At 44.3% G+C, this 22,807-nt stretch overlaps 10 protein-coding genes across 10 annotated transcripts; 5 read left to right on the top strand and 5 right to left on the bottom strand.

Moving 5' to 3' along the window:
• Nucleotides 1–1,855: 1,855 nt before the first annotated feature.
• On the bottom strand, nucleotides 1,856–2,584 carry EAE98_008941 (uncharacterized protein; the record flags this gene model as incomplete). Its single annotated transcript, XM_038956562.1, has 2 exons — nucleotides 1,856–2,278; nucleotides 2,357–2,584. 2 exons carry the CDS (start codon nucleotides 2,582–2,584, stop codon nucleotides 1,856–1,858), a joined length of 651 nt encoding a protein of 216 aa, XP_038806932.1.
• A 549-nt stretch (nucleotides 2,585–3,133) lies between these two features.
• On the bottom strand, nucleotides 3,134–3,835 carry EAE98_008942 (uncharacterized protein; the record flags this gene model as incomplete). The annotated part of the gene is made up of 1 exon (XM_038956563.1): nucleotides 3,134–3,835. One exon carries the CDS (start codon nucleotides 3,833–3,835, stop codon nucleotides 3,134–3,136), a length of 702 nt encoding a protein of 233 aa, XP_038806933.1.
• Nucleotides 3,836–4,544: 709 nt separating this feature from the next.
• On the bottom strand, nucleotides 4,545–5,279 carry EAE98_008943 (uncharacterized protein; the record flags this gene model as incomplete). The annotated part of the gene is made up of 1 exon (XM_038956564.1): nucleotides 4,545–5,279. One exon carries the CDS (start codon nucleotides 5,277–5,279, stop codon nucleotides 4,545–4,547), a length of 735 nt encoding a protein of 244 aa, XP_038806934.1.
• A 362-nt stretch (nucleotides 5,280–5,641) lies between these two features.
• On the top strand, nucleotides 5,642–6,376 carry EAE98_008944 (uncharacterized protein; the record flags this gene model as incomplete). The annotated part of the gene is made up of 1 exon (XM_038956565.1): nucleotides 5,642–6,376. The coding sequence occupies one exon, from the start codon at nucleotides 5,642–5,644 to the stop codon at nucleotides 6,374–6,376; it is 735 nt and encodes a 244-aa protein (XP_038806935.1).
• A 1,337-nt stretch (nucleotides 6,377–7,713) lies between these two features.
• EAE98_008945 (uncharacterized protein) lies at nucleotides 7,714–10,965 on the top strand (the record flags this gene model as incomplete). The annotated part of the gene is made up of 4 exons (XM_038956566.1): nucleotides 7,714–7,795; nucleotides 7,842–10,181; nucleotides 10,234–10,342; nucleotides 10,392–10,965. The coding sequence occupies 4 exons, from the start codon at nucleotides 7,714–7,716 to the stop codon at nucleotides 10,963–10,965; spliced, it is 3,105 nt and encodes a 1,034-aa protein (XP_038806936.1).
• A 103-nt stretch (nucleotides 10,966–11,068) lies between these two features.
• On the bottom strand, nucleotides 11,069–11,422 carry EAE98_008946 (uncharacterized protein; the record flags this gene model as incomplete). Its single annotated transcript, XM_038956567.1, has 1 exon — nucleotides 11,069–11,422. The coding sequence occupies one exon, from the start codon at nucleotides 11,420–11,422 to the stop codon at nucleotides 11,069–11,071; it is 354 nt and encodes a 117-aa protein (XP_038806937.1).
• Nucleotides 11,423–12,027: 605 nt separating this feature from the next.
• Nucleotides 12,028–14,733, top strand: EAE98_008947 (uncharacterized protein; the record flags this gene model as incomplete). Its single annotated transcript, XM_038956568.1, has 3 exons — nucleotides 12,028–13,024; nucleotides 13,084–13,708; nucleotides 13,761–14,733. 3 exons carry the CDS (start codon nucleotides 12,028–12,030, stop codon nucleotides 14,731–14,733), a joined length of 2,595 nt encoding a protein of 864 aa, XP_038806938.1.
• A 2,057-nt stretch (nucleotides 14,734–16,790) lies between these two features.
• On the top strand, nucleotides 16,791–17,166 carry EAE98_008948 (uncharacterized protein; the record flags this gene model as incomplete). The annotated part of the gene is made up of 2 exons (XM_038956569.1): nucleotides 16,791–17,015; nucleotides 17,131–17,166. The coding sequence occupies 2 exons, from the start codon at nucleotides 16,791–16,793 to the stop codon at nucleotides 17,164–17,166; spliced, it is 261 nt and encodes an 86-aa protein (XP_038806939.1).
• Nucleotides 17,167–17,333: 167 nt separating this feature from the next.
• On the bottom strand, nucleotides 17,334–19,932 carry EAE98_008949 (uncharacterized protein; the record flags this gene model as incomplete). The annotated part of the gene is made up of 5 exons (XM_038956570.1): nucleotides 17,334–17,786; nucleotides 17,835–18,149; nucleotides 18,205–19,179; nucleotides 19,234–19,508; nucleotides 19,629–19,932. 5 exons carry the CDS (start codon nucleotides 19,930–19,932, stop codon nucleotides 17,334–17,336), a joined length of 2,322 nt encoding a protein of 773 aa, XP_038806940.1.
• Nucleotides 19,933–21,995: 2,063 nt separating this feature from the next.
• EAE98_008950 (uncharacterized protein) lies at nucleotides 21,996–22,773 on the top strand (the record flags this gene model as incomplete). The annotated part of the gene is made up of 4 exons (XM_038956571.1): nucleotides 21,996–22,028; nucleotides 22,261–22,393; nucleotides 22,499–22,529; nucleotides 22,740–22,773. 4 exons carry the CDS (start codon nucleotides 21,996–21,998, stop codon nucleotides 22,771–22,773), a joined length of 231 nt encoding a protein of 76 aa, XP_038806941.1.
• Between the last annotated feature and the right edge of the window lie 34 nt (nucleotides 22,774–22,807).

Below are 22,807 nucleotides of genomic sequence, written 5' to 3' on the forward strand. Positions count from 1 at the left end.
GAGTAAATACTTAAATTATCCGGATTCTTGTGGATGTGACAGGATTGCCCGAAGCCAATCATGATGAACTGGAATGAGCTCACATCACACAGCATCATCCGGCAATCCTTAATTCTCCAAGACGTTGTACTAAAGGCTTTTCATCCATAGCTGATCTCATGTCTACCGATACAGTGAATATAAAGATCTAGTCGTGACTTTGGTGGCGTACTGCCATTCGAGGCCTATTATTTTCCTGGTGATTGAGATTGGAGGATCAGAAACTGGCAGTTCAACGGTTCTCTGATGCAATGCATGATATTTCATCGACGGCCTAGTTCTGAAAAGATGTCAGGAAAACCCTGAAATAAAAACCGAATTCAATCTTTTCAGTTTTCCTATTCCATTATTCATCTTTTCACTCTTTCATCGACTACCCTTTCCTCCGTTGCCAAAGTTCTGTATTCTTTCGATCATGCATTTTTTATATCAATCCTTATCAAACTCATCAGAAGAATAGACAAATGACTGAGAAGGTACAGTATTTTCAGATGCCACTTTATTAGAGAACTGGAATCAAGATACCCGATGCCGATAACCATAACTTAGTCGACAATCCAGTATCATCCAGCTAAATGGTCTTGTTTTCCTTATACTATATCGCAATCATTCTTCTGATAGTTAAACATTTTCAGCCTCAGCTTTTCAAAGACCCAATGTAACCCATTGTGAGAGATTTGATAATCCTAGCACTAGTCGTGGGGGTTCTCCACTGACTGATATCAATCTAGCTCCTGCTCTTAAACAATAAAATATCAACAACAAACATGCACTGAGACCGATGTACACCATGGCCCATTTTTAGGACACCCTCAACCCGAGATCGACGCAAAATAGCATGAGCTCCTGACTGGTATGCAGCAATAGACCTTTATAATTCTGATCGCTTGATATTGTAAGTGTGTAGACAAGCTAAGTTATCTAAAGCTTGGGACAGCAATTGGAACCTGGGATAATGCAAGGAGTTGGCCGTGAAGAGATGGGGTTGAAATTTCCAGGTAGCGATAGATATATATGAACTCTTAACGTTTTTCACGAACTCCACTGTGTTGTAAGTCCAAGTCATACCACATTCCATGCTTCTCAATAGACTAAGAAAAAGCCAAAAATGTCTGTACTCTAACACCTCAACGGAGGTATTGGGCAGATCTAAGCAAAAACCAACGGGAAGTTAATCGTGGGCACGATGGTAGTACCAACCCCAATACTTTTCGGTGATTCATCGACCAGAAGCCATAGAACATTGTCTCGATTGTCTCCGTCACGCAGCTATGCGTCCTGGAGGTGTTGAAATTGTGAGATGTAAATTGTCTAAAGGTAGTTTGATGCTAGTGGCCAATCAAACCACACATCAGTATCTTATTGACTGGAAGAGATTGGAAAACTTGAGTAAAGATAGGTGTGTTGACATGTCGAAGCCGGGGTGGCTGATGCTGCATGTAGCGAGAGGTAACATTGAGCTTTCACGAAAAGTAAGAATTCATCTTGACATGATTACAGTTCCTGGTTATCCTGATGAATAACTAAGATTCAAGTGAGAAGATCCCTAATTCCCTGATATTATAGCCTTTCATACCCTGTCCTGGAACAATAATCTCAATTTACAGAAGACAAATTGGTGAATAACAAGATAGGCAACAGAACTTGATAGTCATATCAGTTCTGAACATCAAAGATCGTGAAGTAAGTTTGTGAATAATGAGACATGCGAAGACTTTCACAAACTATGTATAAAGACACACAGTCAATGACCAAGAGAGAAGTACAGATTGAAACCGCCTAGCCACGTCACGTCTTAACTTCAATTTTAGCATTGTTACACTCCATCAATGTTAACAAACCTCACGTGAACCTTCTCAATGATCTCCACATTCTGTGACTCCAAAGCCAATCCATCTACCATGGTCCTCTGATCCGCGCCTATGCCTCTTCTCGGCAGCATCGCCGCATATCCCTTTTTTTTCACTGCCTTGAGATTGGTCCCATCCTCTCTTACTTCTGTCGCTGCGACTTCCCTGCCAAGAACCCTCGCATAATCATCCGCTTTACTAATTGAATCTTTGATTGCCTGTTCTCTCCCTAATATCCCAGCGGCCTTTTTTGTCTCCACGGTCAAAGACCAACTAGCCGAGCGAATCTCTGCGTTGGGCATGATGAATATAGAACTCGCCACTTCAGCGAGTTTCTCAAAGTCTTGAAACGTGACTTCGAAATGTGAAGATGCTTCATGAGCACGAGTCTAAGGTTCGTCATTAGAATCATAGTCTGGAGGCTACCAAGAGCGCGTGCGAAGATTAGTCATGGAGCAAATAGTTACTGGAGGCTCTTGACTTGCAGCGTTGGGAGAATTCGAAGAGTGTGATGGTTTTGTGGATAATTGCTTGAAGAGAGCTTGGAGATTATCGGATGCCTGGGTTACTGCCTCGGAAACCGATGTTTGTGAGGTGCCTTCTGAGATTACGGCAATGATTAAATTGCCATGTTCAGCTGGGAGTTGCACTTGTGAGGTACCTTGGATATGAATTTCGAGTGGTGGTGCTGACATTTTGAGGAGTTAGAGAATCTAATAGTGGTTTCTATCAGATACTATCAGATACTGGCAATGGCAGAAAAAGATACTCTATTTCGCGGCTTTTATGTTGGTCAGGGGAGATTATCACGTGAAATTCTCACTCTTCGCATGTGGCAATGAATCACTGATCCCACAACTTTATGCTGAAGGATGCGGGGAAAGTCTAGTCATATTGACATCACTGTAATAGAATGAGTCCTAACATGCAACACATGTCGACCTCATCCTTTTTACTGCAAATCGATGGTCTCGCACTTGTGAGAATCCTATCATTTGGAAGTCAATAATTCAATCTGGTAAAAATCAAAGCTCGTTTTGAATGAATGTCGGATCAGAAGGGAAAGTATGCGGGAGTCTTCGCACTACAAAGCGGTCGTTGTGACCGAGATGAGAACAAAACATCAAAGATCGAAAATTGAAGATTTCGGACGCTTTCTGTGTTATGCATCGTAGTTTTGCTTCGGGTATATACTTATACATGTCAGAGACTGATACATCCTGATCCTACATGACCTTCATGCCCTATAATATTGGCTTTCTCTCCTTGTACTGCTCTTCCGCCATAAAGTTTTCCTCCAAAATCTCAGATTCAGTAGCTTTTTGCGCCTCTTCATCTATAACGACCTCCTCATTCCTTGCCATTGCTGCATCGTATTTCCTGACTTGCTCCATAACCTCTTCCTTCGTGATTCCAAACCCATTCTCATCTAAATGAACCTCTTCCTTCGGCGGCAATCCCATCTTCTCCCTCTGTGCCCTAAATCTCTCCTTGACAGTATCCGTCTGCATAATCCTCCATCTTAATTTCCACCCTCCCATGCCCAATTCCTTTATTCTCTGCGTCTTCTCCCCCAATAAATATTCATCCAATCCTCCCGCTTTATCGATCGTCCTCAGCACTTTTGTGGTGACTCTCAATTTAATTTGCCTTCCTAGACTTGGACTGTAGAGACGCTTCCTCTGCACGTTGGGTCGCCAATGCCGTCTCGTCTTAATTTCATTCTTCTCCGAAACTATATTTCCATAACGAATCTTCTGTAGACCGTAAAGACCGAAATTGGATTGTTTATAGAATTGCGAGGGGCCGTAAGGATATGGCGGAACGTCTGCGTGCTCGACTGCTAGCCTCTGTTTTGTGGACTTTGCGAAGATGCGAGTAGTGGAGGTGAAAGTTCGTGTGAAAGAGCGGGACACGGAGGGGTGGATTGATGGGAGAATAGGCATGGTGAAGGAGGTGACGCGGGGCGCCGAATCTGGTCGTGTATAGCGGTGATTCTCAACTCGTATTGAGGTTAAATAATCCTTGTGGCTAGGGGTTCATTAATGATTGACTTCGCAGCAGACTGCAAAATTGCTTCTGGCCGAATATCAAATCAATGGTTTCGTTTGTCCTTATCACCATAAATTTTAGTTCCGGATAAGATGTGAGCCTGAGGCCAAAGGTTCAAAAATGTAGGGTTTTATTTTTACACGGCCTTCATGGAGTTCGATCGAGGCTACAAGAAACCCGACTCAATTCATTCACATCTTGTTTTATTTTTCAATTTCCTCATTATATTAGATGGTAGTACCTTCTTTGTGACTTTTTGCTTGCAAATTCAACTCAAACACCCGTTGTGTTTTGATTACCGGTACATTATATTTGTATCTCAAGTGGTGATCATTAGATTCATTACCCAGTCTCCGGTGATTACACCTTCAAGAATGACAGCGAGATTTCGTCTTGCTACCTTGATAGCAATGCATTTGAATTCGTCCCAGTTATGAGGCTTCTCGCTGACCATGCTGTTCATTCCCTGCCAAATTCCCGCGTTGTCCTATCCGAGAGCCAAAAGGAACTCCCCCAAGATCAAAAAATATCTTATCTTTGCTTTCTACGAGTAGGCAAGTAGACTTTTCTTCTGCATGCCGACCAATCTGAAGACTTGCGCCATTATCCTTCTGCCAAGAGTCTCTGCACATCGATTGTTTCTCGATAAATATCCAGCGTTGACAGTACCCTTGGAATGTTCCACTTGGGGTTCTCGCTGCGCTTATATTCCTCCAAAATCTCCCGTGTCGGCTGAACCAGAATTTTCTCTCGTCTTTCATCCCGTCTTTCATCCTTTCTCTGCATACAACAAATATGTGAACCTTCTTCATAATCAATCCCTTGACTTAATCTTTCAAAACAGGAGTTTCTGGAATCATATCCGAAGTCATAGATGAAGTTTTCAAGGGATGGTAACACTCTTGCTATAGTATTTCCGACCGAGTTGGGAAGCGTTTGCAGCCCCTCGTGACTGAGACTGTCTTCGTAGAATACGGCGATGGCGATATTGCGGACATCTTTCATAACTCTGCCCTCTGGTTTATCTCTGATCTGGTTCAAAACATTTTTGATCCATTTCAGCCAGCCTACTTCTACCAAAACTATGTCGATTCTTGGGTCGAAGACCACGATTCCCAGCCTCGGGTAGCGGGCCAAATTGTTCTTGTGATATCCGAGATATGTTCTCCGTGAATCACAATTCACGAAGTATAAAGTATGCGGTTTGAATTTTCTGGGACGCCCATATCGTAAATTCTCCACTGGGACAATGTGTCCTTCTTGTACCTCCAATGCAAAATTCCATATATGAAGCTGCAACTCGGTTGGGAGAAGAGCGAACTGTGGGAAGCTGGACATGATGCAATTAATTGTAGGTTAATGTTGGTCGGAGGAATTTGAAGCATGAGAGAACTACCTGATCTTTCAAACTTAGACAGTTCCTTCCGCAGTAATTGCTTATGGCAGTATGTAAACAAATACCGTAATGCATGGTCAATCAAATATTCAACTGAGGGGTAATAGGCTGACGCAGAAGCTGACTGCTGCCGATTGCAGCTAATCCCTGTCAGTTTACTACCCGGTGACCCCATCAAATCAGACCAGCCTCACATGTGTTTTCTTCTTTTGACGTAGTCGTACTTCCTCAAAGATCACAGCATATTCGTTAATCGTTATCAACTCATCTCCATCAAACATTTGCGAGAACAAGACAACAAAGCATGCAGGCATTTTCAAATCTCCCGATTGAATTGCGCAACAAAATTTGGGAGCATGCTCTTCCTGGCGGGAGATATATTGAGATCTATCCAACTTTCGTGAATCGTAAAGAGATCGGATGGATTGCTGTACATTGTAAATGTTCAGCTCGCTGTCATCGTCTGCCCTCTATAGCCCACGTCAGTTCAGAAGCTCGAGCTGTATTTTTCCGCCACTTCACCACTTGTTTCAACACGTACGTTCAATGGAAGAACGATACTATCCTCATTCAAAGTACATCGGTCATTAAACGCAACCTACCCCTTGATGCAGGCTCAAAAGAAATACAAGCATTGGACAGAATAGTTTCAGAAAGTCCGAGAAGCTCTGAATTGTCGTCCTTTGCTGTCACAGCAAACCGCTCATGGGCTCGTAATGGATTACCCCACTTTCTGAGGGCATTCAAAAGTTCTGAGCCGCGAAGATCCCTCAATTTTGGAACTGCTGTCCCCGAATTGCTACTCGTTGTAGGCGCCCAATTGCGTTACAAGGGGCGAAGAACTAGTTTCGATGGATTGAGATTGGATTTTTTTGATGACGACCCTATGGACCCCAATCAGCAACTGGAAAGACTTATAACAGAGAATACCATGAGATCATGGCGGGAAGTATGGGAAAAGGAGGGGGATGGGACGCCACCACCGTTTCGAATGGTGTCTTTCCGAAAAGGTGCCCCAAATTGCTTCAAGAATCTGTGATGATCATCGATCAAAGCAGGCGCATGCATCATGGTCTCCTATGTTCACCATTGCAGTTTCTCTCGCAAAAGCTATAGTTTAAGAATTTGAAATGTCGATGGGGGCCAATAACTCGGTGAACAATACTGTATCTTAAGCGATCATTGCCCCGTCTATGTAAGCGTTCATTGCTTATCCCCTCCCACCATGTATCATTTAAGAGAAAATATAAGGTCAATTGATCCCAGATTATTACTACTGAGATCGAGATAGGACACATGCTCATCGCGATCCCTGATATTATTTGCTTGAGCTACCTAGGTAGGTAAATATACATTATGTTTACTACGGTTGATGAGTGGATGGAAACTGCACTACTTACTTACCCGATACTACAGCAATAACAGCATCCCCCGGTTTTCCCTTCCCATCCATTCTCTAGGTGAAATGAATATTGAATATGTGTTGCCCGGCTCAGATGCCAAGGTATTTAGAGGTGTGATTCTTAGCATCTGTGCCGAGCGATATTACATGAAAATAAAGCACTGGCGTTGGACTAAATGACCACAAGCGCACAGGGAGATTTATTTGTCCAGTGCTGTGGATGAAGTATTCGATATCACGGTTCCAACGGAAAGCTTGTTCTTGTGTGAAGTATCATCACTCGATTAGAGAGAGGGGGGTTTGCTGCTTGGATCAAGTAACTTAGTTACACAAGCTTTGATTGAGAAGAGTTCGAAGAAGCGAAGTGTACCTCACACTAGACCATTAGGAATCCTATCACAATTCATGTGCTGTGCCGTTTTGAGATAGGGCGCATTCGTTTTGACTTTTCAGCTAGAGCTGTGGAATTTTAGAGAGGAACGGAACATTCTACAACGAATTCTAAATTCATTGTCATACATGAGAGCTTAGGAGGTAACCGATCGTAGGAAGCAACCTTGCAGCATGTTTTCGGGCAGATACTGTAGCCCTTAAGCAGTGTTCCTGTATAAATCGACATTCAGTGCGCCATTCTTTGCAACAACCTGACAAACCCATCAATTATCTCAAGTTCAGTGACCCCAGAAAATCTAACTCAATATGAGGTTGATCATTTCAATAGTGGTGAATCGTAACATTTTCTTGAAAATGGATGGTCGAATGATGTTGGGTGTCCGGCAAAGTCTCGGTAAAACTACCCATCGTCATCTGTACTAGATAGTTGAGAGGGTACAACACGAAAACAAAACTACATGCGCCAATGGATGAAATAGCTCACAACCTGAATGGATGTTTGGAAATAATATGCACTGAGAATCGATGAATGGTGCCCCAGCTACAATATTCATTTTATTTAAAGCTGGCTGTTAGACGCCATGCTTTCCGCCTTTACAGCTCAACCCATTGTTGAGCTTCGCACACGAGACAAATCGAAGATCGAGTCCGTACTTGCATTTGGTAGGTTCGCAGCTCGAGCAGAGAGCCTTCAACTAATACTTTATAGGCGATAGGTTACTAGTAGGTCTGAATACTGGCAGTTTACGCATATATCAAGTCAACGAAACCCCGGGCAATGTCGGTTTACTTCGAGAAGTCGAGAAGTTCTCTACTCGAGCAATAGAGCAACTCGCACGAATAAAAGAAGCCAACGTTTTGATATCTCTATCCAATTATTATGTGTCGATTCACGATTTACAGACATACGCTTTACAGGAACAGTTGACGAGGACTAAAAATGCTTCCACTTTCGCCGTTACATCAAATATTGTCAAAGATCCAGCTACGGGGATACCAGAAATTATATCAAGACTTGCGGTAGCTGTAAAAAGAAGGTTGTTAGTATGGTCTTGGTATCAATCCGAGATATCATCCGAGACGACGGAGATAACGCTCGCAGAATCCATTCGAACCTTGACTTGGGCATCCGCTACCAAGATCATCTGCGGCATGAACTCTGGATATGTCATTGTAGATGTCAACACGCAAGAAGTCGAAGATATTGTTGGACCAGGAGCTATTGGAGGTGCGACCAGCAACCAGGGCGGTAGATTTGGTGGCATGGGCTCTGCAAGCATGGGTTACATGGGCCTCGGAGGCTATATACCCAAGCCATTGGCAACGAAACTCGCAGACGGAGAGATCCTGCTTGCAAAGGATATCAACTCCCTTTTCATTACCTCGGAAGGAAAACCAATGGAAAAAAGACAAATTCCTTGGCAGCCCGCGCCAGACGCTCTTGGATATTCATATCCGTATATTATTACTCTTCAAGCACCGTCTAAAGGAGTACTTGAGGTTAGGAATCCAGATACCCTATCACTTTTGCAATCAATACCGCTCCCGAATGCAAATCAGCTCCATTTTCCACCTCCGAATATTAGTCTGGCACACGCTGGGAAGGGATTTCATGTGGCTAGTGAGCGATGTATATGGCGAATGGGTGCTACGGATTATGATTCTCAGATTGACGAGCTTGTAGCAAAAGGACGCTACGATGAATCACTGAGTATCCTTAATATGCTTGAAGATGCACTACTGCATAATAAACTCGAACGGGTACAGCAGGTTGAAGCTCTCAAGTCGAAACTCTACTTTGATCAACAAATCGAGCAAGCTCAGACTCTATTTAATCAACGCAGATTTCGTGCAGCGATTGATATATTTATTGCTATTGAAGCACCTCCAGAACGTGTTATCAAATTATACCCGAAAGCTATAGCCGGCGATCTCTCAATCGTCGAGGAGAACAACGGAGATGTAGAAACAGACAACGATGAATCTAATGGTAGCGCAAACAGCGATTCAGATTCTAAAGAATCATTGAAACCAGCTGCAGTGAAGAAGTTGATCAGAAATCATCAGAAATCTAGCTCAGATACATCATCAGTCAGATCCTTCATGAGACATGATAACTCAGACAATGACAATGCAAGTATCAAAGCAGTCCCTGTTGAGGATGGTCCGCTTGAAGGCAAAGACCTTATTACAGCGGCAAAGGAGCTAAATGCATTTCTTGTGGATGCGCGAACCAGATTGAAGAAGTTCCTAGATTCTGAGACTGGCAAAATCATTCCTCCTAAAGAAAATGGTCACGGAGGAGCACCTGAACCGACGTTTGACTCCCTCTTGGCTGCCCCCGAGTCCGAAACCGAAGTTGATCATGACCGGGAGCAAAAGCTGTTAGAAACAGCAAAATTGGTAGACACAACTCTTTTCCGCTCCTATATGCTATCAATGCCCAGTTTGGCGGGACCACTCTTTCGGTTGCCGAATTTCTGTGACCCAGATGTGGTTAATGAGAAGCTCTTAGAGACTGGAAGATACAATGATCTCGTTGATTTCTTCCATGGCAAAAAACTGCATCGTCCTGCTCTTGAGCTTCTCAAGAAGTTTGGCATGGGAAACGAAGAGAATGAAGAAGCACCAACACTCTATGGACCCCAGAGAACTATTGGATATCTACAACACTTGCCTCCCGAGATGATTGATTTGATTCTTGAATTTGCTGAATGGCCTCTACGAGCTGACCCCGATCTTGGTATGGAGATATTCCTAGCAGATACAGAGAATGCGGAAACGTTGCCGAGGGAGAGAGTCCTCAATTTCTTGCACGACATTGACATCAGTTTCGAGATTAGGTATTTGGAGCATGTGATCAATGAACTCAATGACTTGACGCCCGATTTTCATAATCGACTCGTTGGTGCATGTATGCAAGAATTAGACCAACGTCAGGACAGAGATTCTGAGGAGTGGAAAGATTTAATGGGACGAATGGTATCGTTCTTGCGGTCGAGTAACATATATTCATGCGGGAGAGCCTTTGGGTTGATAGACAGAAAAGGTTGGTGTCAATTGTCAAAGGTGCAGCGTAAAGTTATTAACATTCACCATAGATTCTCATTTCTACGAAGCTCAGGCTGTGGTATTAAGTAACATGGGTTCACATAAACAGGCTCTCGAGATATATGTATTCAAGATCAAGGACTTTGAGAAGGCAGAGGAGTGAGTTCTGACAGGTACTTGTTGAAATTGCTTATGCTAACATGGTCAGATATTGTAATCGGGTCCATATGAACCAAGAAGCTTCAACCTCATCGCCAATTCCTACCCATCGGGCTACGACATCCGAGTCGGATGACCCACTGCCTTCTATATACCACACCCTTCTTTCTTTATATTTGAAGCCACTACCCCCGTATAAACCGAACTGGCCACCTGCTTTGGAACTTCTATCCAGGCACGGATCCCGTCTGCCCGCATCCTCAACTCTTGATTTAATTCCGGAGAAGCTTCCCGTGGCAGAACTCGAATCATATTTCCGTGGTCGTATACGAGCGGCGAATTCGATTGTCAGTGAATCCCGAATTGTGGCAGGTTTGAGAAAGAGTGAAGTTGTGCGTGCACAAGCAACATTGTTACTAGGGGATGGTTTACCGAATGGTCAGGGAGGAAGGAATAGGAGAGTCGTCGTAAGTGATGAGAGAGTATGCGGTGTTTGCCATAAGAGATTGGGGGGAAGTGTTATCGCGGTCTTGCCGGATAGTTCTGTTGTACATTATGGGTGTTTGAGTCGAGCGAATGTGCAACGCCCATCGTCGTCGCGGGGTTCGTGGGGAGGACGATGATATTTAGATTGTGTGAATGGTAATAGCTACATAGCGACGGAGTTTTTGGGACAATCGGTAGTGCAGCATCAAATATCGAATATTGTAATCATGAAGAAACACTTCAATCTTCCTCTTCCACGACCTCCTCCCCATAATTGTCTTCTTCCTTGGCTTCATCAATTACCCCACCATGAATCTTTGATCCATCTGCACTTTCAGCTTCTTGTAGTTTATCCTCCTCCATTCGTGCAGTCAGTTCCTTATTGATCCTTTCTTGCATTTCCCCTGTAGCTTTGCGTAATGCCCCTAAATATGCGGTTCTCTCACTGACTTTGTCTGATGCAGGCGGCGTAGGTAATTTATGGACGTGCTCAAACTTCTCGTTGTTTGGGGAAGCATATGTTGCCAACAGGACTTGGTACGGAGTGTCAGGATCGGCCGCAGAGGCAGAAGTGGTGGCGGGTGTGTCTGACATGGTGATTGTCTCTTTATCTTGTTCCTATTATTTCTGGGTAGGTAGGTATTCGCAGAATCACAAAGCGTTGTGGAGATCTTCTGTGATTCGATTCTTTCAATCGTTGTTTTGTTTCTTTAAGTTTTTTCGGATTTTATCTGGCGCCGGAGACCAGGTTTAGAATCCCCCGCGAAACTCCAAACAAAGTCCAAACTACGATTTTACGGGCTAGAATCAACAAATACGAAAGAGTAAGGAAAGCTTAAGCCCAAGTACTCGTAATATCACTCCCCAGCCAGGTATCAGACATGGATTAAACTTGATAAGGTCATATTGATCAAATAATCCTACCGTCGCACTGGTATTCAACCCCATTCTTTAGATCCTTCCTCGATATTCATAACCTCCACAACCAACAACATCATTTTTGTATTCTATCATCAAATCTACTTCTCTCTTTCGTTCTTTCTCCTTTCTTCGTTTTTCGTTCTTCTTTCTTGACTTTCTTGCGGAAATGTTCAAGACACAGCGTTCGTTCGCTACAATCAACGCCCCGCTGTTGTACCCTGAAAGATACGGAAGACTAACGCAAAACATATAAAAGTCCCACTTCCAGCAAGACAACCATGTCACAGTCAACAGGCCCTTCTCTGCCAAGGGCACCAGGGAGCTTCTCTCCAATTGTGCAACAGTCCTCATCGTCTCAAGGACCCGCACTGCGAAGAATTGAGTCCTCATCATCTGAAGATTTACCTCCACCTCCCTCCCTTGGCAGCAGAGTTCGTCCACAGTCGCAGAATGCGCCTGCCCCTCCACGCCCTTTTTACGCCCAATCGACCAAGAGCAACTCAAGCACCACCAGCTTACAGAACTTCTCACGGCCAACACTCGCGCAAGTACGAACTGATATCGGTGGTACGCCATTGAGGAATGCGTCGCCTCTTACTGCAATAGCTTCGAAATCATCCATCAGTGATTTTAAAGTTCACGGCCGCAAGCATTCACAAACTCAAGGTTCTTTCGAAGCGTATTTACCAACTGCCGCATCATCCAATCTGGGAAGCATGTCAAATCTAAACACGGGGCTCTCTGCGAGTCACATAGCTGCCCAGGCTGCTATGCAACACCAAGCGCAGCATGCGCGCCAAAGGTCCCAGACTGTGCCAACTCCTCAATTGGATACTTCATCAAATAGCTCTGGAAGCAGAAGGCCTTCCAAGGGACCCATTTCACCACCGCTCTTAAGTTTGACGGAAGCTTCAGCTCCCAGGGATACTAATTTTGGTGGGCAAGGATATCATAATGGATTACTTGGGACAGGATCGAGTGTCGCTCAAACAGCTGCCAATGTTGTGTTTCCAAAGTCTCCCGGATCATCGCCAGCATTGACACCCACAGAATTTGAACAACGAAATCTTGCTCATGTTCAAGCTCAAGCAAAAGCCCAAGCCCAGTTATTACAGGCACAAGCGCAAGCGCAATCACAAGCTCAAGCTCAAGCTCAAGCTCAAGCCGAAAAACCTGCCAAAACGGAGAAGTCCAAAGTCAAATTGTTTTCGAGGCCTGGAAAGATCGGCATAAGTAAGGATAAAGAAGCGAAATCCGGAGGTCTTCCAAGTCCCAGTATGGTTATTCCTGTGTATCCAAGACATTAGTAAAACACTCAGCTAACAGTTATACAGATGCTTCAGGCGCTCCGAGTATGTACAGCATGGCGAATTCTTCTTCGGCGACGATACGACCAGTCGATACATCACAACCAGAAAAAGAAAGAGACAAGGAGAAACATAAACATCATTTTCTGTCACGGCAGAAACACAAGCTGAGCAGCAAAGACGATCATCATTTACCATTGTCATCGGCGGCCTCGAACTCCAAACCCGTAGATCCAAGTGCGCCCAGTAGCTTGTATAACTTCAACCTTCCACCGAGTCCAGGCCCTACATCTACAAGTTTTGCGAAAAGTATGAGTGGCCTAGATCTAAGACATGGAGGAAGGGCATTAAGAGAAAAGAAAAAAGAAGAGAAAAGCGAGACCTTGAGGGAAGGAGAATTATCATATCAAAATAGTAACGAATGGCCTGGACCATCTAGTCTTGGCTCAGCAGGTGCATCATCATACTTAGGTCCTGCGGGGGCAGGATATCCTTCTAGCCTTTATAGTGTTGACACAGCGGATTTGGGGAAGTATGGACTGAATAACATGGGAGCAGACGATGCATGGCCGTTTTTAAAAGCAAAACTACTTGTCATATTCGAGGGCGAAGACTTAAGGTTATGTGTGGAAGATCTCAATCGTCTAGTCACGTAAGTATTAATCAGCCCCTTTGAATTTTCCAATTTCCTAACAACTTTCTAGTACCCATATTCAACGCTGTATACAAAAAAGATGCCCAAATCATGTTATAGAGGACTTGCAAGAGTTACTCGAAACAGGCTTTAGATCCCTTGACCAAACTTTGCGTCGAACCCCTGATGAACGCCTCATACCGCACCTTGTAGAAATGTGGCTCTTTACTTTCACAACCGTGCTTCCTTACATGCAAGCCGTGTTTCTCCCGCTCGATCTCGAATTTTCTGGCCACGGACCCCTCATGTCACCAGAAGTAGCGCGCGAGACCTGGGGCGTTATTTCTTCATCTCAATCCAACTCCTCTTCCAATGTTCCTGCAGGTCGCGCTCTCGAGGTGCGCAGAATAGTACTTATAGCATACCGCGACACAGTAATCATTCCTCGTTACGAAACACTGAAAGGGTTATTTTCTCGCCTCTCCCTCGATTCTATTAGTCTCAGCCTTCCAAACTCGGATATAAGATCCCCAAGTCCAGATAGTCAAGGTAGACCAGGAACAGCCATCAGTTTAGATCCGAGCCATGGATCTTATTCGTCTCAAAATACCACGCTTTTAGGAGGCGGCAGTTCAGCGGGTGATAATTCTGGTTCACGTTCTCGAGCAATCTCAAATGTCAGTTATGGATCCGAACATTCTGCAGGTGGAGGTCTTGGTATTTCCGGAATGCCGCCTCCTCCAAGACCATTCACACCGAGTAGTACCCATCCAGCGTTGACCTATGGGTTGAGTGCGCGAGAAAGAAGACAGGCAAATGTAGAAGATTCGTCCAAGAAGCTTACAGAAGCTGTGGGTAGAATGTTACAATGTGTGAGTGTACTTAGTAGTGTGGGTATACGAGCGGGCAATGATTCAAGTCAGGAGAAGATGGAAGACTTGGGACGGGGTCTTAAGTTGAATTGGCTAGGGAGAGGAAGGACAGGGAGAAATAGAAGGGGGTTGGTGGGTGGCAGAGTGGGACAACCGGGGGCGAATTTGTGATGGGTTATGAGTGTGCACAAGGAGGGTTTCAAGGCTACCTGGTGTTTGGTTCTCTCCTTTTTGGGTTGGTTATGATTGATGGATTGATGGGAAGGTCGGTATCTAGGTAAATACAGGATTTGTGAATTAGGTGTCTGGTGGGATCATGTCTTCTGGCATTGGAATCGGTCCCGGTATTGGTGGTTATGGAGGATCACTGTTTTAACTGCAATTTCCATCGCTCTTGTGGAAGATAGGTGCAAGACTGCACTCTCTAAATGGTTCGGCGGGCTTGCTTTGTTCATGGTTTGATTGGTGCGATGAGTCTGGACTGTAAAATATATTATTGGGAGGGTACGATGGAACATCTGTATATATATGTATGAATATGATGAATTGAAAAATGAGAAAAATTATATAGAACCTGATATTTTGCAGGAATTTGATGGACTTGAGCAGCGTTTCAATACTCGTCCTTGTATTTGCTGTGGATATGTTGAGAGCTTTGGGGGATATTGAAAGAGATAAAAACACGCACCACCAGTATTATGACGTTCTATCCCGTCCAGCTCAAAGAAGTCCCGAGCATTGAGCATGCAATTGTTAATCCTCAAGCTCCCTCAAAACCCCTGAGCCAACCTCAACTCTACTCAACTCGCAAATCGAAACATTCAAACCATCAAATGCCCACCTTCATCTTTCCTCCCGCTTTCCCCTGACTTACCCCATCCCGTCTTTTCTTCCCCTCTCCATCCTCCCTTTTCCCGCAATCATATCAACTCGCCAACTAAGCAAGCCCCTTCCCTCTCTCAACCGGTTGTTCTAGAAATCCATGTCTCTAAATCCCACATGAACAAAACATCTAGATCAAACCCTTTCCTCCTACATCCTGCATCCTCTCAACTCCTCACGCAGTACCAACCAGCACACATATCCACGAAGCGAGTGATAACTCAGCCCATTCTAAAAGATCCAGGAGATGTGAGTAAGTAAGTAAGTAAGTGATAGCAGGCGCAGAGCAAAGAAAGGCTCGAGTATGCGATTTCTTCTCCGGGTTTGAGATGTCCTTCTACTTATTTTTTTGATCTACGACGCCGAGTTTTGTATCGACGTCGCGTTTTTGCTCATTCGCATCCATCGCATTGTAAACCTACTATGTATGTTAGCTGGAGTTTAATGAAATCCGGAAACGACGCGAATTCTCGTCGCTTAGTGGTAAGTTTCTCGTCATGATGTAGAGATTGTGAAAGGTGTGTGTATATATACATGTACTTGAGCAGAGACTCTCTCATTTGAGAACGTCTTGCAGAGCGATCCTAGGTTACAGGAGGAAGGAGAATATTTCTTGGACATATACCTGTCTGTGTGTGAACTAAAGCCATCGACGACTACTGGTAATTTACTCTCATTTGTAGCCTGATTGTCGGTTAGGGAGGGCAGGGAGGGCAGTAGTCTATACTTGTTGAATCGAATTGTTGTGTATAATATTTTATTAGTGAATGTGAGAATTAGAGAAAGAAGAAAATCCTTTTGTGACTAGTGGATCGCGAGCAGATATGTCTGTAATAAAGTGAGTATGCAAAATATAAGAGTTGATGCGAAGTACACATTGTTGATAGGCTTCATAATCAGGATAGTGACTTTCATGACCAATTTCAATAAGTACCCTCCCTCCAGATATTATTTTGTACAACAGATATCAAACATAAATCGTTCCGTGTTAACTTTGAAGGTATTTTGATTACTTGTTCATTCATCTTTCTAGTGTTTTATCACCACACTATACTATATTCCTTCCGAGTCAGTCATCGCACACTGGTCTCTTGTCTGACTTCTACACCATTTTGTCCCATTTGAACTTCATTTCCATTCAATCACCTCGACTCTCTTCCCCGGCTCCACCCCTTTCTCCATCCACATGCCACCTAGTTCATTTTCCGGTTTCCAGCCCGCTCTCCCAGCTCCCCCTTCCAACAATTCACTTCGCTTCCAACCGCCTGCTCAAGTATCCATATCCTCCCACTACCCCCAAAACCCCAAGCCACGGGTATAGCATAGCAAAAAATAGTAATAAAAAAATGCACCGCGACGTTTCCCGCCGCCTCTTACATGGAAAAACACCCGACCCTCACACCAAAAATGTGAATAGTATACAAGGAATATTACCACCAAAACTAATGACAATCCAATTCCATATCCCTTCCCCTTCCGTAGCCCAATACTCCGTCCCAAAGAATCAAAATTTCGCCATTCTCCCTTTAGTAAAACGAAGCGTAAAAGAGATTCGACAACACGCCAAGTACGTATGTAAGAGAGTTATGTAGAAACTGTTCTGTGCGCCAACGCTTGTTAATATAGACCTGGTGCATTTCCCCACTTGTGAAAAGGCATAAAAATAAATAATAAATAATATGACAGACTGACAGCTTCCTCATGAAGCTTGTGATTGACTGAAAAGCCAGAATGTATTTTGGATGGTTGATTTATGTTGTCGGATGGAAGTAAAGTCTCGGTGAGAATCGCGAACCTCTGGTGATCACTCTCCTTTCAAAAATATTCAGACGTTGATTTGGTTTGAAACGATTACAGTATGCTTGCTTCGTTGGGCGTTGGAGATTTTTTCAAGCGGGATTTCCTTTTTGTCTCTTCGTTATGCGTGGACTAGGTTTGACGTTGTTTTTTCCTGTCCCGTTGGCTTGTCCATCTTCTTCGGCCTTGACTGTACTTGGCCTTCTTCGTTTGTTACTCGCATTGGGACTTGTGTTTGCGCTTGGGCCACTTGACGTGGTTCCATGCTGACTCTGTTGGAGCTGCATACCTGGAGCTTGAGCTGGACTACCCATCATATGAGGTGATCCTTCTGGTATTTGCAAGTGTGCAGCTGCAGGAGAAGCACCAATCGGGAAATTTACCATTGCCGGTGTTCGTGGACCCGAGGAGTTTTGAGGACCACCGTTTGCTCCATTGCTATTCACTTGAGCCATGTATGCGTCTATGGCTTTATAGGGAGTAAGTGTTGGGTTTGTTTGCAGATAGCTCATTAAAGGATTCATTTGAGCCAAAACCTCATTCATCTATGATTATTAGAAAAATAGCGTGCCTAGGGTTTAGATTAAACATACCTCAAGAAATCGAAACACCATAGGTGTGATTCCAGTGTATTGAGTCAGTTTCGTGTCTGGTAGGTCGAAATCAGGAGGAGGATTCGGTGGAGATTTCATCATCTTTTGTTTCTTTTTGTTCATTTCGGGCGATGGTTTGCCATCAGGTCCATTGTTCATGGATTTCCAATCTTTTACCCAATTGTGAATTGGCCTTGCTCTGTCTATAGCCATGCTACGGGGAACATACTCCTGATGACTACGAGTCTCGAAGTCAAGTAGCTCGAGCTTTTGATCCCCATCAAAATGAGCGCGAAGTATGCCATTTGAGACCAGCTAAATTCACTTAGTACAAAAACCTGAAGCTTCATGGAATCAATCAATGACTTACGTGAGAGCCATCTTCAAACCAGTAGACAAAACTTGAGTTCTGACTTTCAATGTAATGGCCATTTAGCGGCAATTCCTTTTCAGTGCCTTTCTCAAAAATCATCTGCATGTTCGTAACACCACTTTCGAAGTGGGTATGAAAGTATCTCGGCATCGCAGGTGATGTTATCTCGTACTGTTTCTCACGGACGTTATCTTGGGGATTGTACGAATATGTCGAATAGCGTAGAACCCCCCCTCGGGAGAAAAACCTCTCCGCAAAGCTTCCCCAATATGCTAAGTCGTCCTTTTCTTTCATGGACTCGGCATTCAGCCGAGAAACGCCAGTTGCCTCGTAAAAGCCTACCGGCTTGACAACCTTGCAAAAACCACCGAGATGATCACTAAATTGTACCAATCGCATTAGGCATTGCCCCTTTAATTTTTCTCCTTGTCTAGTCTGCTGCTGCTGCTGTTGTTGTAGCATTGCAGCAGCGTGCTGTTGCTGTTGTTGCTGTTGCTGTTGCTGCTGCTGAAGAGCCCCCGTTGGTTGCTGAGCTTGAGCTTGCTGGACTTGGGCTTGTTGAGCTTGAGCCTGAATGGCTGCTTGGAGAGCGGCTGGCGGTGGTGCTTGAGGTTGAGGTGTCGAGGCCGATTGAGGTGGCTGATTCTGAACCTGGGATTGGTTTTGGTTCTGTTGTTGAGATACAGCAGCGGCCGCCTGAGCCTGCGCTTGGGCTTGGGCCTGAGCTTGCTGGGCTTGAACCGCTTGAGCCTGAGCATGAGCTTGTTGTTGCTGTTGTTGTTGCTGTTGTTGTTGCTGTTGTTGCTGCTGCTGTTGTTGCTGTTGGTGCTGTTGTTGTTGTTGCTGTTGCGCAAGGTGTTGTTGTTGGAGTTGTTGCATTTGCTGGGCAGTCATCTGGGGATGTCCTGCTTGGCCATTCGGTCCATGATTTTGAGCATTTTGTTGGTGCATTGCGAGCATCATCTGTTGAGTCTAACACAAATAAGTGTTAGTGTATGAGTTGTGGCATTTGTGAGTCCCCCTTACCTGCTGATGTGCTTGTTGTTGATTGACGTTGTCTTGAGCCATCTGTTGTTGCTGGGCAAGATGCTGTGGTAGATTTACCGGGCGAGCCATTCCGGGGGTACCATGTCGCATTGCAAATTGAGCGTTCATTTGATTTGGGTTCATCCCATGCATATTTACAGGCATTCCGTTTGGCATTCCACCGCCGCTGTATTGCTGTTGTAGTTGGATCTGGCGCTGCCTGGCTGCTTGTTGTTGTAACATTTGATGATGCATTAACTGCGGATTTGCGTTCACTGGAAAGGATCATCGTTAGTATAACGAGGCGTTGAGGATAAGGTGCAGAGCACGAATTCAAAGCATCTGTACAAAACATTGGAGAGAAAAGAGAACAGGTGATGGGAGGTCCGACTTACTCATCTGTTGTTGTTGCTGCTGTTGGAACATTGCCGCTTGCGCCTGCTGATTTGGGTTCAAATGCTGTAGAGCATGTGCGTTTGGTCCAGCACCAGGTGGCATACCAGCCATCATAGCACCGGCTTGAGTGACTTGAGGACCACCTGGTCCAGAAACTCCCATGTGCATTTGTTGAGGCATACCTGGACCTGGTTGTCCTTGCTGACCCTGAGCATGAGGCATTCCCGCCATATGGCCCTGAGGAACGCCCTGATGTTGAAGTCCTGGATATGGTGAGTGTTGTTGTTGCAAACTCGTCATCATCTTGTTTAAGGTCGATTATCCACTGAATGTGGATATCGAACAATATCGTTCAAGCAAGTAACATGCGCCTCGAGCCACAATTTCCACCTCCGCCGTTGTTCAATAGAACGATGTCTGCCACGATCTTCTGCTTGATTCACGCCACGGCCGAATGAGTTCCTTCAATTGTCTCCTCGAATCTATGTCGTTGTCGTGGGGTGTTGAATACAATGTCGTCGCGAGTAATGAACAAACTAAACCCCGATCGCGCACGATAATCACACTAAAGTGGGTACTCTTTCTGAACCGCGAATGGTGTCGGGATGTCGAAATTCGAAAACCACAATATCACGACAAGTCGAGGTATTTTGTGCAAATAATTATAGGGAAGTTTGATCGGTAGATGAGTACCCGGAATGAAAGTGCGACGATCAATGCCGTGTGAAAAAAAGCCGCCTACAAGGCAAATAAATGATAAAAGATGTCAGGTAAAGCCGTGTTTTTGCCCCGTCCTGCCTTCAACCTCGCCGATTTGTAATTTTTGGGAGCGATGGTAGATAGAATAATGAACAATGATTAATTAATTACTTTGGAACCACTACTACCTATCTCTGAATGGTAGGGAAGGAAGTGAATTGCGCGAAGGTATAAAATGCAAAAGGAGAATCCGGGGGGATGAATAACCCTATACCTTCCTTCTGGGCCTTGCTTTAGGAATCCTTGTGATTGTGAAGTTGTGTGTGTGGGTGGTGGGTGTGGTGGTTGAGGTTGTTCTTCTGTGGTTCAGGTCGAGAGAGAGGACCCTGTCACGATGGGAATTTTGGGGGGGGGGATCTAAGAGAAAATTGGTACACGAAACTCTGGTTGTGTTATGATGTGTGTCTACACTTGTCCGTAGAAGTTATGTCGGTCGCTGGAGGTGAGGAAGAGGGTGCTAAGTATAGAAGTCAGGGTGAGGTGCAGAGACCAAGTATGTAGTATGTAGGTAGGTATATGCTTCTAGTGTGCAGGTATGACTAATGGAAAAGGTGGGAAGAAGAAGAAATGCCCCAATCAGATGAAAGGCGAATGTGGTGGATGGGAAAGGTCACCGTATGTCATTTGTACATGTTGATAACAGACTGCACAAGAGGAAAACCACGTGGATTTTCATTGGATTATCGACGTACGTCTACTTCCTCGACGATCTACCTCGATAGCTATCTATGTATCTATCATAGCTATGGAGGCGGAGTTATGCGGTTCTTTTCGCGTGAGGATTGTACTTTGTGCATACAGACGAGGTATATGAATGTCTCAAGAATGATGGATTGATGGATGATGACTTTGCAGACCTCGGAGCTGAGTTTGGAAAAGTGTATCGGATCGACTGGCAGGTTTATTATTAGGTGCGGTACGAAGCTAGCTTCATCGGAATATCAAAGATCAATAACAGTGGTCTCTGGTGAAAAGTCGATGCCATGGTAAAGTGTATTGTATATAGAGCAGGTACTTGGCAGTTGTGACGACCCAGTTTCAGTAGCCATGTTGCTCTCTGCAGTTCGAGTCCTTTGCAGAACAATAGTTATTGTCAACCACCTTCGGTCAGTATCGACCTATTGCACACATTCTATTGCGTCTGCTAACGTATTCTTTACTGATTTTCCGCTCTTTCCTACGTATCTCTTTCTTTTGATCACATACTAGCTACTCGGTCCCTGGGTACCGGACCGGTATGTTCAATTGCACACTTGACCGAAACGAGACACCGTACGCAAGAACTTTCTTCCTTTTCTCCTTGCCATCAGCTGGTTCCCACGTGCTAGCCAGAGAAAAAAGGTGGCAGGATTACAGCATTCGACACCTCCAGGCTAAACCAAATGAAGAGTAGCTCAGCATCATGTGATATGCAGACTAAAGTAATCCTAGTGCCATATCTGACATTCGCTTAGGGAAAGCTTTGACATCTCCAATATAAAAATTTATCTTCGGTCGCGGAAGCTTCAAATTTTCTTTTCTCATATAACTTTTTCCATCTTCTTTTCATGCCCTACAGTAATTCTAAGATCACATCTTCACGATGATTATCATTGCAATGGTCGCACATGTACGATGAGCGTCAAGCTCAGTTAATCATGGTATGTCTGAATATTTTCTCTTCTCCTTCCCATACCCCTCCAAGTCTAATGATGACAATTTCAATCGATACTTCTTTTCCCAAATTAATCGACCATGATTAAAATTACGCTGTTCGAGAGATACCTACGGGTTGATCTTGTTACTTGCCAGTACATGTTGTCTGAAAGATTCTTCTCACAATCTACATTTTCTCGCTATGGTGTCAAGAATAATTTGCTGACCATCAAACAGAGTTCTTCTCTTTCTAGCTGCCTTCTTTTTTATACGCGTAACGGATCGACATGCGCCAATGCAACATCAACAATCGCGGCACTCTTCTGCTGCACAACCATGTGGCTCAAAGTTCCGGGATTATGTTGTCATGGTTTAACAGCAATGCTTACAACCATGCATGATCCAACATGATCACTGCTGCCGCAAATCTTTTCGCGACTTAATTGCTATCTCATTTTGAAAAACTAATCAACAGCACATCGTCATTTTGCTTACATTTATCAAAGGTTAGTCTCTTTCACTTTTCACACTTTCCCCCACGCTTCACTATGATGAAACACATACCACATTCGCAGTTTTCACTCGAGTCCTCGCCTTAGAACCTAAATAGAGGACAGATGAGGGTATATCTTCCTTGGATGTCTGATCGAAGCAATCAATCTATCATTTTATTACTGCAGTATCTTGATGAACCTAAAACTAACATTGCTTCAAAGACAGGGCTCTTCTTCACTATACTGCATCGATTGAAACACTGGCACAGTCGTTGAACTACATAGAATAC

This window comes from Botrytis deweyae (assembly GCF_014898535.1).
Source record: "Botrytis deweyae strain B1 chromosome Unknown BDEW_025, whole genome shotgun sequence".
NCBI lineage: Eukaryota > Fungi > Ascomycota > Leotiomycetes > Helotiales > Sclerotiniaceae > Botrytis > Botrytis deweyae.